This window comes from Hyaena hyaena, unplaced genomic scaffold (assembly GCF_003009895.1).
Source record: "Hyaena hyaena isolate Hyena2069 unplaced genomic scaffold, ASM300989v1 scaffold_20, whole genome shotgun sequence".
Taxonomy (NCBI): domain Eukaryota; kingdom Metazoa; phylum Chordata; class Mammalia; order Carnivora; family Hyaenidae; genus Hyaena; species Hyaena hyaena.
Window position 1 is genome coordinate 1,167,918 of NW_024080652.1, and position 13,892 is coordinate 1,181,809.

Here is a 13,892-nt window from a genome sequence, read left to right on the forward strand (position 1 = left end):
ACACTTCAGGGTTGGCAAGAAAGTAGTGAGCTCAGTGGGCTCTGCAAATGCCAGGGTCTGTTTGCTCAACAGCCTCAGGGTCTGTGTGTGTGTGTGTGTGTGTGCGCGCGCACACGTGTGTGTTGGGGGAGGGGTGTCTTCTTTTGGATCCCACTTCTGACACCATGAAATATCAAAAGTCCTACATAACAGAAGTAAAACTGATGAATGGCCAAAGCCATCTTTACCGAGTTCATTGTGCACACACCAAAAAGACAGTTGGCAAAGCCAAGAGCACTCAAACCAGAACATGGAATGGGCTCGGGGCGGGGGTGTCCTCACAGAACAGACTCATGGTGAGAAAGCAGAGTGTTCATTCTCCACGGGGATCAGTTTTCATATCAGAACTTTCCTAAATGACAGGGAATTGGCTAGTGGCTCTTTTACTTCAACCTCGGTAAAAAGACTAAGCTTTGCTTCTGATTTTCAGAGGCACAGCAAGAAATGACTTGGGTCAACTTAGCCTCGCAAAATAAACTACCTTCTGCTTCCATGGTATGACCAAACTGGTTTTGTCTGTCAGGGAGTTTGCAAGGTTGAACTCTTGTTTGTTTTGGATTTTGACAGAGAGGTCCCCTCTCCAGCTCCATCTTCTACCTGGGACAGGACCAGGCTGCTCTCTCCTGGAGGACTGGGCCCTGATCTGAGGCCAGAGCATCCTTCCATGTCTACCTTTGCTGGGCGTGGGATTCCTCACTGCAACCATGAGTTGGGGTTTCAGCTGGACACCATTCCCCAGGCTTCTGGGTTTCCGAACCCTTCACATTGAGGCTGTGGTTGGAAGTCACTTATTACCATTTTATCTTGTTGTTTTTCCTATAAAAGAGAAAGAATTATTTTTACCCAAAGAGAAATCCATGGGGATGTCCAAGGCCGGGGCGGAGGCAATGCCAGGTGCCCTTTCCTCATTTGCGGGGCCTGCTAGTCCTTGGACAGGGAGGCGGGGCCTGCGATGCATCCACTCATCTCCTGTGATAGACGGCTAGCGTCGAGGGCACCGTCTCCAAAGAGCGAACTCCCGCTTGACTCCCTTTGCGAAGCCCTTGCTCCCATGGGGTCTCCCCAGGGCTCTGATGGGGCTGAGGGCCTGCGCGCCGGACCATCCAGGGACTTGGGGCTCTGGGAGGAGAGCAACGAGTCCAAGGCGCGCTGTTGTGGGCAACAGGGGTGCTCCCGGGCAGTTTTCCTCAGCCTGACGACTGTCACCACGCGGGGCCCTCGACACCTGTGGGCACAGGTGCAGGCGTGTGGGGCGGCGAGCCGGCTGCTCCCACAGCCGCGACACTACATTATCCAGAACAACGACCCGGGTGGCGCCCGAGGGGCCGCAGTAGGGCCGACGAGGGGCGGGGCCGATCCATGGGCGGAGCCGAGGGGCGGGCCGGGCGGCGCGCGGTGGGAGGGGCCGCGGGCGGCGGCGCGCGATGGGCGGGGCGGCGTGACGCGCGCCGACGCCGATCCCGGAAGCGGTGTCAGATGCTGGGGAGCCGGGCGGGCGGGCTGGCGGCGGGCGGCGGGCGGCGGGGGGGACTTGTTGTTCTTCGCGAAGTCGGAGCCCCAGCGCGCGGCGGAGGCGGCGGCCGAGAGGAAACGCGAGAGTGAGCGCGAGCGCGAGGAGAGCGCGTGCCCGCGAGGAGCCGCCGCGCGCCCGCGCCCCCCCGCGCGACGCCAGGTGAGGAGCGGCCGGGCCGGGCCGGGCAGGGGGCTGAGGGGCCGAGGCGGGGGCGGGTCCGGACCTCGCGCAGCTGAGTCACCGCCGCCTCAGACCCGCGGCGAAGTTGGGCGGGACCCCGAGACCCCGGCCCGCGCACCTGCCGTCAGGTGCCCAACCGCGAACGCGCCGCGCGGGCAGGGGCTCTTCTTTCTCAGGCCCGGGAGCGCGCCCTCGACCCTTGCCCGCCACTTGCCGGAGCCAGAGGCGGTGGTCCCTCCAGGGGGACGGGCTGGGGGTCGCGGGCTTTCTGGCGGGCCCGGCGCGCCCTGTCTGCCCTCCCCACCTGCTTCGCCTGAGCCCGCGGAGATCCGCTGCGAGGCGGGAAGGCGGGGGCGAAAATAAACGGCCACGTGCAGGGGAGCGCGTGGTCGCGCGGGGCCCACCCGGCCGCGTCCACTTGGGTGCTTCCGCTGGCTCGGCGGTTGCTGCCCTGCGGTGGCTTCCCACCCGCGCTCGGGGGGAGGGGGCGGGAGGGCAAGAAGAAGGGGACTCATGACCGATGTCACGTTCTGAGCAGCTGACCTGTCAGGGGTTCCCCGGAGGGAGGCCCTGATGTGGAAGCTTTGGGTGGGAAGGGGGATAGGGCGAACGTGTCCCTTCCCCTGAACCTCGTGGCCCGTGCGCCTCGGTTTCCTCATCGGTGAGTGGGGGTCTCCATCTTTTCTAAGTAACCTCGCGGGTTCCTCTGTGATCCTGCCGAGCTCGGGAAACTGTGTGCCAGGGTGCTGGCTTCCGCACACCTTTCCGGGAGCCTGGGCACGGTACAGGAAATGCGTCGCTCTCCACCTAGGTCTCCCTTAGGTAAAACAAACCGCCCTGCCTGCTGTCTCTGATCTGCTGCCCCGCCACGTGTTGTGGAGTCTCTGACAAAGGCTCAACATTGGGGGAGTTGGTGTCTGGGGCCGCTGGAAGTCCCTGCTCTCTGTGCTGTATTAATGACTGTGCTGCTGTTTACCTCTCACACTGCTCTTGTGGCCAGGGCAGAAGTGCTCCACTGCTGAACGGTCTTTGAGTGTGGAAGAGCGCCGGGCTCGGCCACCTTTCCTCACCAGGTGCCTGGCCCCAGGAAGCCCCCTGGTCTCAAACACCCACGCCCCGAACACCCACATCCCGCACAGCAGATAGAGTCATTGGGTTCCCGAAAGTGTGGCTTGCGTGTCCAGTTGCGCTGCCCTTTCTCCCTTAGTGGCGTCGGTTACGATTTGCTGTTATAGACCTCACTGCACAGGTATCTTGATAAAGGGCAGCTTCCTGCAGGGACGGCTCCAATCTGATGCCTTCTGGGGTGGGGCTTTTGAAAGTGTCCGTCTAAGCAGGTGGGAGGGGTCTGGAGGCGGAAGGTGGGCTGTGCTGGTGGAGGAGGCACACCTGCCACCCTCTGTTGCTTTGTGGGCAGCTGACAGCTTTGGGAGAACTTCCTAGGATAAGCCAGTGGGAATGTGTGCGTTTGAGCACCTTGAGAGAGTCTGCTTTTAGAACTTACACCAGGATCTCTTGTGGTTCCAAAATAGTTTACTAACTCGAAAACACAAAGGAAGCCTTCTCTCTGGAGCTCACTTGCCTTCCACGCTTGAACAGAGCTGGACTTTAAGGGACGCGTTCCAAGTTCAGCCACACTCACTTTCAAGGTGGTTGCTAAAAATGGGAGTTGAATCGGGGCTCCTCAGGGAAGTTGGTTCCGGGACTTGCTATGTTCCAGACCCGTCTCCAGCACCCCAGCTGCCGCTGAGCGAGGTCACTTTCCGGGCGTCTCCGTGCGTTTGTCCACCGCCCTACGCGCTGTCACTCTCGGGGCTCTGGTAACCGTAGAGTCTGTTTATCGTCTCAGGCAGCCGACCAGTCCTGCCTGTGTCCTGGCTGCTCCTGAGTCTAAAGGTTTCTGGAGTGGCCTTTCTGGCTTCAGGGGCCAGTCCACACGGGAAATGGAACCGGGCAGCTGTGAGCGTTCTCTGTGTGGCTGCTCCTCCGAGCAGTAAACAGTGACTCACCCTCCCCTCTGCTCCCCGCCTCCCTGCTCCCTGCTGATGGAAGATGCATTGCTCCCGTGTTTACTTTTGCTTTTTGTAAGTCGTGTTTCCTCTTTCTTACAGTTTCAGGAAATAAAAAGTGTTTTCTTCAAATCATAGTACTTCAGAGCAGGTAGAAGTGATGTAGGGATCGTGCCGTACACTACCCGTCCCCCCGCCCCCGCCCCACCCATTTTAGATGAGGACACCGAGCCTGAGGCCTCTGTACCTGGCCTGTGGCCACAGAGTCCAACATCCGGGATCTGGGGGGCACCCCACCTGATTTTCTTTGCTGCCTGTCAGCTGCCCTGGATGAGGGGAGGCTGGAGAGGGACTGAGGCTCCCAGAACCCCTGCCCTTGGGTGCGGTGCTGACACACATGCTCAGGCAGCATGCCTTTCCCTTGCCAGGTGGTGCGGTGAGCAGGTGTAGCTAAGAACATCCCCTGCCCTCCATCCAGCGAGGGAAGCAACCCTTGGATGGAAAGATCAGGATCAACTCTTAGGTGCAGCCCTTGACATGGGCTCAGGAGAGGGTGTCTTTCTACCACGGGGCGGGGCGGGGGGAAGCTTTGGGTGAAGCAAGGGTTGGGGTTGTGGGAGGAGGGTGGGAGCCCAGCATAGTCCGATGGGGAGGCTCCAGAAGCCAGAGGTGAAGGCTTGGAATGCGACAGGTGGTCCAGGCAGTGAGGAGCTCAGGAGGGACTCAGAGCTGGGGGTTCTGCCCACCCTGAGGCGTTACATTTGAGGGACAGAGGTCCGGACAGAGAAAGCCAGGAGGACTGAGGCCAGCAGGCCCGGCTCGTCAGGTGGCCGTGGCAAGGGGGATCGAGGTCTTGGGGGGTTTCTGCATGAATGGCGTGACGGGTCATCACCTGAGCTGGGGACACAGGAGGAGGGTGGGTGTGAGGACAGGGCGGGTCTCTGGGCCCTGTCAGACATGCCATCTGTTTCACCCTGGCTGCACGTGGAGGTTGGGTCTGGTGGAGCCCCTGGGCGGCTGTGGACCGACCAGAACCCCAGAGGGGAGCCTGGATACCAAACCACCCAGTGGAGGGCCAGGGCGTGGCCGGGGAGGTGAGGCGTTCAGCCTGCTGTCAGCCGAACAGCCGCCTGAGTCACCTCTGGACAGAGCCAGGATGACACAGCTTCCTCGAACTGCAAGCGCAAGGTGACCAGACGTCCTCCAAGCCAGGCAGACAGTCGTGCCCTGTGGGAGGGTGTGGGCCGGGCGGCTTGGGGGCCCAGCAAGCAGTGGCGGGACTCACCCCCCATGGCGAGGGGGTTGGACGGGACACGGACATCCAGTGTCTGGAGCAGGAGGGACGTGGGAGCCCTCCTGGTCCCCCCGGGGCCCGCTTTCAGTCGGGTGAGGCATCAGCTCGTGGGGCATGCTGGCCATGCTGACCTTGGCTCCAGGGGCAGGTGCGTCCTGTGGCGGCCCACTGTGCAGCTGGTGGGAGGGGCACTCAGCGCCCCCCCCCCCGCACCCCCCAGGACAGAGGCAGTCACATCAGTGTGGCTTTGTCTTTGGGGTTTGTACCCTGTGCGGGGAGTGGGAGGCCTGCTCCAGGACAGAACCCCTTCCTCCCTTCCTGTTTGTCTCCTGCCCTCCTCCCTCCGCCTGGGTCGGCCACCCTGGGAAGGCCTAGTGCAGCGGGCCCGGGGAGTGGCGGGCGCCTTCACTCGCACTGAACAGGAATGAGTGTTTTCTGAGAGACCACCCCGCTCCGTGCCAGAGCTGTGGCTTCATGTGCATGCGAAGCTCACTGTCTAGGCTATCTAACAGAGCTAAGCTAAGAGCCCTGCGGGACTCCGGACCCCATTTGCTGCCGCACCATCTAGACCTAGGGCTGTTTGAGCCCAGCTGTTGCTCCCATCAGCCACCTGGCTGTGGAGAAAGTGTGCCTCCCCTTCCCCCAGGCCCCGAGCCTGGGTCCAGCCCTGCAAGGGCCAGAGCACAGTGGGGATGACCTGGGGCCGTGAATCGCCCCAGATGAGCTGAATCAGACAGCGGGCAAGCTGTACATGTTTGCTGGGGGTAGAGGGTGTGAGGTCCTGGCCTCAGGAAGGGCGGTTCCAGACTGCCAAACTGAACTCCTGGCCCAGAAGGGAGGGCCGGCACCGGCTCCCCAGCTTACTCTAAACTGTGCAGTCCCCAGAGCTGAGTCCTGTCTGGGCTGCTGGCACGTGTCTCTTAGAGCTGTTAACCTCATTTAGGTGCGCGTCAGAAGTTTCTGACATCGGGCTGAAAACCAGTCTCTTCAGTTGGGGAAGTGGTCACCTGCAAGGTGTTGCAAGTTAGAGATGCAGCTTCTGGGGGGTGATGGGAGAGGGGTGTCGGGACTCTCACTGGGCAGGACAGCAGGTGCAGAGGACGCCCACCCGCCTTCCGGGGTCCCCGCCTGGCTCTGGCCACGGGGCCACTCGGGGAACCCAACCAGCTGGTGGAGAAGCCGGTGGGGAGAGCGCAGGCTGTGTGTGAGCATGATGTGGCCGGAATGTCGGTAACCAATGGTTGCGGGATCCGATGGCTGGAGCGTCCTCTGGGGAAGCTGCAGGGCATGGGTGATCTTCCGTACAGCAGTGTGGTGTCTGGCCCGCGGTGGTGGGGAGGCCGCATCACCAGCGCCCCTGCCCAGCCGATCCGGCTGTGGCCTCTAACCCTGGCTCGATTCCCCCCGAGACTCAGAACACAGTCCTTCCTGTGTGCACTGTGGTGACCATGGAGGTGGCCTGAGGTGCAGTGGTTTATAAATACATGTTTCAGGGCAGTTGTTTTAAATTTCTTTGTTTTACAAACCGTCACACACCCGAAACTTCCCTCTGAACCTGTTTCCGGAAGCAAACTGCCAGGTTTTTGCCTTTTGTGCGTGAAGTGACCTCAGGTCACTACTGCACGGACCTCGTGTGGCTTGGGTGGAGGTGAGCACTGGTGCCCTTTCTCCCCGTGTACTGAGGTCACGCAGGAAGGACGGCTGGGCCGACTCTGTGACCCTGAAGCTGGGCCCCTGGACCTGCAGCCCAGGTGTGCGCTGTGCCTCTTGGGCAGGACGCTCCTGCTTTCCACCAGTTGGCGCTGGTGTCCAGCACGGTGAGTGCTTGAAGAGGGGGCAAGAGCCGAGACCTGGCCTGTCTGAGGCCGTGGGGGCCGTGGGACAGCGCCCGTCCCTGCCTGGGACCTACGCACCTGTCCCAGGGCTCGGCTTCTCACGGGTGCCGATACAGGCCCCAGCGCCCTGGGGGTTGAGAGTGGAGCCCCCCCCAGGCAGGGTGTCTTCCTGCGTCACCCGCTCCGCCCGGCTGAGGCCTTCTTGAGCTGGACAGAACCCTGGGCCCCTGATTCCAATCCCTTCATTTTGAGAGGAAGAGAGTAAGATCCACTGAGAGAGCGCTTTGCAGGGTTGTTCCCTAGCCTCATCTCTCCACTTACTCCCATCTGCTCTTCGGCTTCACGTTCTTGAACAGAAGGTCTGAGAACTGCAGAGGTCAGACCCCAGTGTGGCACCTGCCCACAAAGAGGCATCCCTCCTTCTTGGAGCCCAGGCGGCCCCGGGGCCCTCTCTTCTCTGTGTCCTGCCCCCAGAAGGCCAGGCAGCTGGGCGAGGTGGGTGTAGAGCTGGTGGACATAGGGCTTTGCCCAGGTGACCTCGACTGTGCAGATGCAGCCAGCTGACCCTCGTGGGCTCTGAGTGGAGGGGGGACGCGGAGCCCGGTGCTGCGCACATCCTGCTTACCTGGGCCTCCCCACCATGCACCGTCACACAGGGAAAGTCCCAGAGGAGGTGCACCTGCCCCAAATGCAGCACGTGGCCCTGGCTGCTGGCCCAGCCGGCCTGGCACAATCACCGGGGGGTGAGGCCCAGAGACCCCTGTCGGGTCGGAGTCTGAGTGGAGTCCCTCCTGTGCTGGGGCTGGGCAGACTGGGCGGTCCGTGCAGGGCAGGGTGGGAGGGCCTTGGGTCTGTGGGAATGTGAGCTCCTCGCTGGATAAACAGCCGTGACTCACCGCACAGCTATGCCCCGGCGGCTCCGGGCCCTTGTGCGCTGACGTGTGCTGGAATGACAGCCGGCCACCCCTCCTGCTCCCGTGGAAAAGTTTCTCATGGCTCCGCCGGCCCTCCAGGTGGCTTCTCCAGCACGGTCTGACCCTGGCACCCAGAGGGAGGGGCTCTCGGGTCTGTCGCACCCCTGTGGATGCTGGGGGTCAGGCCACTGTCAGGAAGCAGCTTCTGCTTGCTGCCGGGGTCAGCCCTGTGCTGTAGCGCATCAAATCTCCCGAACTTGGCGGGGGGGCGGCACAGAGGAGCCAGGAGCCTCCTGAGGGGATACCTGGCCCCGCCTGCTGCTGTCCTGCTCTCCATCTTCCATCGTTGGTGCCCAGAAGAGTGGCCATGTTGCCAGGGGCGACAGTGAGCCAGGCTGGTGGGGGACGGGTGAGGTCTAGGCTCTGCTATACCATGGGTGCCGCGGCTGTGGGTGAAGGAGGGCAGAGTGGACACCGTCGGCCTGAGGAGTCCCACTCGCCCCCAGGATGGGAGGCTTTGCTGTGGCTCCGTCTCAGGCCCAGGCCTCCCCCATTCCCCTGTGCATTTTCTGATGCTGTCTCCGCTCGTTCACTTTGCCTGGCGTTTGGAACGTGGACCCTGGTTCCTAAGCCAGTGACAGAGTGTGTCAGCAAGTCCAGAGCCTGGGCCCCTCCCGTCTCCCCGGCCGCTGGGGCACACGGGTTTGTTTACTGTCCCACAACCTGTGATGTCTGCACTGGCCTGCCCAAAGCCATTGTTGCTGTGGGCTTCTTCGTTTCCATGACGACCATCAGGGGTTGGCTACTTCCCAAGGTCGCCATGGCAACTATCAGAGGGGAATCATGCTTGGGATGCTTTGGCTGGCTTTTTCATGAATGATTAGAATGTGTGACACAATGCAGACGCCAAAACCAGAAGGGCGGGCAGCAGTGGGGGCTGGCGGGCGGCGGGGAAGGCTCCCGCCAGACAGTCGGTGAGCTCGCGAAGTGGCGACTCCTGCCTCCCAGATCCTGCGGGCCTCAGGTCAGGGCTGTGGGGCATCCTGGGGGGCGGTGATGTCACAGCTGCAGTGCCCTTGGCGGAGGTAGGTCCGCTGGGGAGGGTGGAGCTGCATCCATCCCTAGGGGTGTGCTGGGCACAGGAGGGGGCTCCCTGTAGGGGTCCTTCCTCTCTGGAGCCAGTCCGGGTCAGGGGTGGTAACGGGGGCTCTTGCCAGGGCGGGGGCCATCCTGGGGGCCAGCGGTGGCCCTCAGGTGCTAGGTGAGGCCGTTCCCGGGAGGGGGCTTTGGGGCTGCGCACTCTGGCTCTTCAAGCGCGGCACCCTGTGCCTCGAAGGTGCCAGCGGCTCAGCTCAGAGGGAGAGTCGGGACAGGAAGCAACAGCCTCTCAGGCCTGGTGCCCCCCAGGCACGGCGGCACGGGCCTGGGAGGGCGGGGGTAGTACGGACAGTTGTGCGGGGGCCAGGGTGGGTCCGGGTTGTTCCGTGGGCTAAGGCTGGACTGGGCAGTGCGGCCAGGGTGCCTACCCTGCGGGGAGCCTCCTTGCAGCTTCTCTGTGGTGGGGATATCCCCTCTTCAGGTCACTTGTGATGGCTACAGGCCCTGTCCCCAGCCTGTCCGGGACTTAACCTCACTCATTTCTGTTTCTTGTCTGATTTCCTAGATCCAGTTTCCAAGCCCTTCTGTTCGGGTGACCGTGCCCAGGTTATGACGACTAATCCCAAACCAAACAAGGCGTTAAAGGTAAGTGGGGGTGGGGGTGAGCAGACCCCATTTCTGCCTCGGACTCAGGCATGGGAAAGGTCTGTTCCAGCCCCAGCAAGCCCCTCCTTTCCATGATTGCCTTGAGTGTGAAGAGGGAAGCCCTGTCCCCTGGAATCAAGTGGGGGCTGTCGGCCAGCAGAGGTGTCACAGGGTGGTGGTGACAGAATTGGGGAGTGTGGCCTCAGGAGATGCGGGCTCTGGTGGTCGGCAGGGGAAGGGGGGGTGGCTTCTTGGGAGGGAGTGGCAGGTGTGGATCCCTTCTGCCAGGATGTGCTCGTTCCCGGCAACCAGGGGTGGGCAGTGTGTCCCCCGTCCTACAGAACCGCTGGCAGGGCATGTGTGACCCTCGCCCCTCCAGATCGTGGGGCCTGACTCTGGCCGTGCCCAGCGTGCTCCCCCCCTGGGCCCTCCTAGCTCCTGAGGCCGGCGAGGGATCCCGGGTTGGCTATCTCGTCTCAGTGGCAGAGCCGGGTCTGGTAGGAGAGTGGACCCTCCGTGCATCCGTGGGCCGTGCACATCCAAGCCCCTTCTGAGGTCCCACTTGGTCCAAGGGGTACGGGAGGATGGGCTGCTCTGCCTTCCTCTTGCTCCCCTGCCTGTGTGGGCCCTGTACCGGGTGCTGGAGGGTCACGGGGTGCAGCACACACGTGGGCCGTGACCTCACACGTTCTGGGCAGCTGGTGGTAACCAGGTGATTGCCAGGTGTAGCCGGGGACCCGTCAGGGAACCCCCCTGCATTCTGCCTGCGTGACGTCAGTAGGCCCCCCAATGACTGTCTCCGCTTCCCTGACGGAGGCGTGAAGGCTGGCTTGGGAGGCACAGAGGTCTTTCTGCTGCCTGGCAGGTGCGTGGCTTTGCTCTGGCGTAGATGTGCCAAGCTGCCCTCTGAGGGCCTTCCCGCCACCCCGTCCCAGGCGTGCCTACGCCTCCGTGCTGACCGCCATGCCGCGGCCCCCGCAGGTCAAGAAGGAGGCGGGTGAGAACGCCCCGGTGCTCAGCGATGACGAGCTGGTGTCCATGTCAGTGCGGGAGCTGAACCAGCACCTGCGGGGCCTCACCAAGGAGGAGGTGGTCCGCCTGAAGCAGCGCCGGCGCACGCTCAAGAACCGCGGCTACGCTGCCAGCTGCCGCATCAAGCGGGTGACGCAGAAGGAGGAGCTGGAGCGGCAGCGGGTGGAGCTACAGCAGGAGGTGGAGAAGCTGGCCCGGGAGAACAGCAGCATGAAGCTGGAGCTCGACGCGCTGCGCTCCAAGTACGAGGCCCTGCAGACCTTCGCCCGCACCGTGGCGCGTGGGCCCGTCACCCCCACCAAGGTGGCCACCACCAGCGTCATCACCATCGTCAAGTCCGCTGACATCTCCTCCACCTCCGTGCCCTTCTCGGCTGCCTCCTAGTGGCCAGCCGCGGGGGGGGGGGGGCGCCGGAGGGGGCGGACAGTGTCTGGGCGGGCGGGGGCGGTGGCTGGCACCTCCCTGGTGCCCATCAGAGGGTCCATGGGGAACGGACCCCTGGCACCCGAGTCGGAGCGCAGACCCCCGGCGGGGACGAGGCTGCGGGTGCCGGCTGCAGACGGGCTCTCATGAGACCGTGTCACATGCCTTCCCGCACGCACGCGCACATGCACACGCACACGCATGCACCTGGCCCCTCTCCGGGCCTGCCCGTGCTCTCCAGATGGTTTCCAGGGGTGTGTGTCTCGTGCCAGGGGGAGTCAGGATGTTTGGAGGGAAGGTCCTCAGAAGATTCCGGGTCCTGTGGCCCAGGTGGCAGGGGCTCTGCCTTCCACCCCACCCAGGAGTGGCCGGCGGTGTTCTGGTGGCTGGTGCGGGACCCCCTTCCTGCCCTGACTGAGCTCTGGTGCCCCAGGAGGGACCGTTAGTCCCTGGTGATGAGCAGCACTCTGACCCTGCTTCAGCCTCACCAGACGGCTGCGCCTGTGAGGCGTTTGGGGCTGGGGGGGGGGCCCGGGCCCGCAGCTGGAGGACTGTGCACATGCGCCTGGGGGCCACCTGCCGTCACACCGTTGCGCCGGCAGCACAGAGCCTCGGAGGGCAGGTTGATGTGAGCAGTCACTTTGGGGCCTCCGGGGTCCATGTGCAGAGAGCTGCCCAAGGGCTGGGGTTGTCCCCCTCCGGGAGTGACCCTAGGGAGGTCCCACTGGGGAGCTGGCTGGGAGCCCTGCGCAGGGAGGCAGGGCAGGGTCTGGGGGCAGAAGCAGAGTGTTCCCTGCCTGTTCCCTGCCTCCCTGCCTCGGAATGCCCCGCCCCGCCGCAGCAAGGACGGGTGGAGTCCGAGGTGAAGAGGGTGTGATGGCTGAGGAGACAACTTGAGGCACCGGGCCAGGACCTGCCTTCTGAGGGCGCCTGGGCAGTCTGTCTGTGCAGAGGACAAGGGGACACAGCCACCTTGGTGCTTATTCCTCGCCTGAAACTTTCACCTGCTCTTTCTTTCTGACACTTGGAGCCCCTGATGACCTCGGTGACCTTTGCTGGGCTTCCGGCTTCCTCTTGGCCTGCCCCCCCCCCCCCCCCCCCCCCCCCCCCCCCCCCCCCCCCCCGCCAGCTAGGGAGACCCGAGAGAGCTGCGAGGGCCCGTGCAGGAAGAGGAGGACCAGGTGGGACAGATGGCCCCGAGCTCCTGATGGAACACGTCTGGGTCTCTCCTCCAGCACTGCCGTGTGGCCTCAGCCTTGTCCTCGTCCTGGGGGAAGGTGGGGGGTCCAGGGTGTGCTGGATCCTTATGGAGCAAAAGGCCCAGTGTGTAAAAAAAGAAAAAAAAAAAGCTGTCGATACCATAGCCATGGTAGGTAATCCACATTGGATATCAATAAGGACCACGGGAAAATATTTAAAAGAGAGAAAAGTATATATATATATAAAATTATATACACATTTTATCGTACAGATTTTTCGTAACTTTTTTCCTGTTTTTACTGTAAATCCGTAATCGAGCAGAGCTGTGGTCAGAGTAGGGTGGGGGCGGGGGCTGGTTGCCCCTCCCCCCGCTCCTGGCTCTGAGGACAGAGGCCTGGGCTGCCTGCCGCTGCCTGCCACCCTCGCCAGTGCTGGCGCCCTGGATGGGAGCTCCCCACCCCTGCTCCTGCCTGGAGGGGGCTCCTGTCACTGCCCGAGGCGCCTCACTGCGCCTGCCGGCTCCCGGGGACCAGGGGCAGGAAGGAGACTGGATCGTTCTCTCATGCCTTTCCTTTCAGCTCATTGAGGTTTCATTGTCCCCGTTTTAATATATGGATTTGTTTTATTTAAGAGAAAAGGCAAGGACCTCTGTTCCTCGGGTTTGTTTTCCTGATTCCTGTGCTTCAGACTCATGGGGTCCTTCCCAAGGGAGGCAGCCCCTCTGCCCTCCCAGGGAACAGGGCCTTCCGTTCCCTGGCCTCGGCCACTCAGCTGTTCCATTTCAATATTTATTTTTGTGCTGCTTTTACCGTGGTGTAAATTATTGAGAAGAGACCCTACGTCGTGGTCTTGTCCGTATGACGCGTGCCCCGCGCCTGCCCCGCCCCATGGCCACCACCTAATTTATTGCTGTGCATCTGCTGTGACGCTTTTGTACCTTTGCAATAAAGAGTTTTCTGGTTTCAGACCTGCTTGGGCTTGTGATCGGTGCTTTGGGTCGAGTCCCCAAGCATGGGGGGCTGTTGGATGCATCTGGCCGCTGCACCCCCACACCCCCACCCTTGATGTGGTGACCCTCACATGTGGTAGGTCTCTTAGGCTGTGAGGCTGTTGGGACAGCCACAGCATGTGCAGGGTCAGGCAGGTGCCGGTGGCCAGCCGGCCTTCTGGATGGTGGGCACGGTTCCTGAGGGTCCCATCCCCCTGCCAAGGAGCCCCCAGCTCTCCCTCCCCAGCCTTCCCACTCCATCTGGGGCTGTTCCCTCCCACCCCTTGGGCGGCCTGTGCCCCCCCTCACTCCCCCCAACCCCCCCACCCCCGCCTCGGACCAGGTCTTACAGGAGCGGGGAGAGGGACGGTCCGCCTGGGGTGGGCAGCAAAGTGCCCTGCCTGGTAGCCTAAAGTAAGAGCAGAGGGCCCATTCTTGGGATGCTATCCCCTCCTCACCGGTCTTACCTTCACACCATCCCTCCAAGGGGCAGAGGTATCCTCGTATCCTCGTTCAGCCTTAACTGCTAAAGGAGGGTGGGCTGGCGGGTGGGGCCTTGGGGTCTACAAGCCCCGCCCGCCCACCTGCCACACCTCTGCCTGAGCTGACAGTGGCTCCTGTGGTCACTTGAGGGGGGTTGGGGGGATGCTTCGGGCCAGCCCCTTGGCTGTAACCTCTGAGTGACAGAGGGCCCATCCATCTCCTTCCTAGCCGAGAGCTGC

General features: G+C 62.7%; 1 protein-coding gene across 3 annotated transcripts; it reads left to right on the plus strand.

Moving 5' to 3' along the window:
• Positions 1–1,523: 1,523 nt before the first annotated feature.
• Positions 1,524–12,064, plus strand: MAFK (MAF bZIP transcription factor K). 3 transcript variants are annotated; one of them, XM_039226110.1, is made up of 3 exons: positions 1,524–1,711; positions 9,448–9,527; positions 10,509–12,064. In XM_039226110.1, the coding sequence occupies exons 2-3, from the start codon at positions 9,492–9,494 to the stop codon at positions 10,941–10,943; spliced, it is 471 nt and encodes a 156-aa protein (XP_039082041.1). In that variant the 5' UTR covers positions 1,524–1,711; positions 9,448–9,491; the 3' UTR covers positions 10,944–12,064. The 3 variants fall into 3 exon arrangements, with proteins under 3 accessions (XP_039082041.1, XP_039082039.1, XP_039082042.1); XM_039226108.1 differs by lacking the exon at positions 1,524–1,711 and adding an exon at positions 7,759–7,883; XM_039226111.1 differs by lacking the exon at positions 1,524–1,711 and adding an exon at positions 8,759–8,869.
• The last annotated feature ends 1,828 nt before the right edge of the window (positions 12,065–13,892 follow it).

Excerpts from the sequence above, each read along its gene's own strand:
- MAFK (XM_039226108.1), top strand. The coding sequence starts at position 7,820 with ATGACAGCCGGCCACCCCTCCTGCTCCCGTGGAAAAGTTTCTCATGGC. Across the intron at positions 7,884-9,447 it reads TGGCTCCGCCGGCCCTCCAG|ATCCAGTTTCCAAGCCCTTC; the intron begins GTGGCTTCTCCA and ends CTGATTTCCTAG. Across the intron at positions 9,528-10,508 it reads AACCAAACAAGGCGTTAAAG|GTCAAGAAGGAGGCGGGTGA; the intron begins GTAAGTGGGGGT and ends CGGCCCCCGCAG.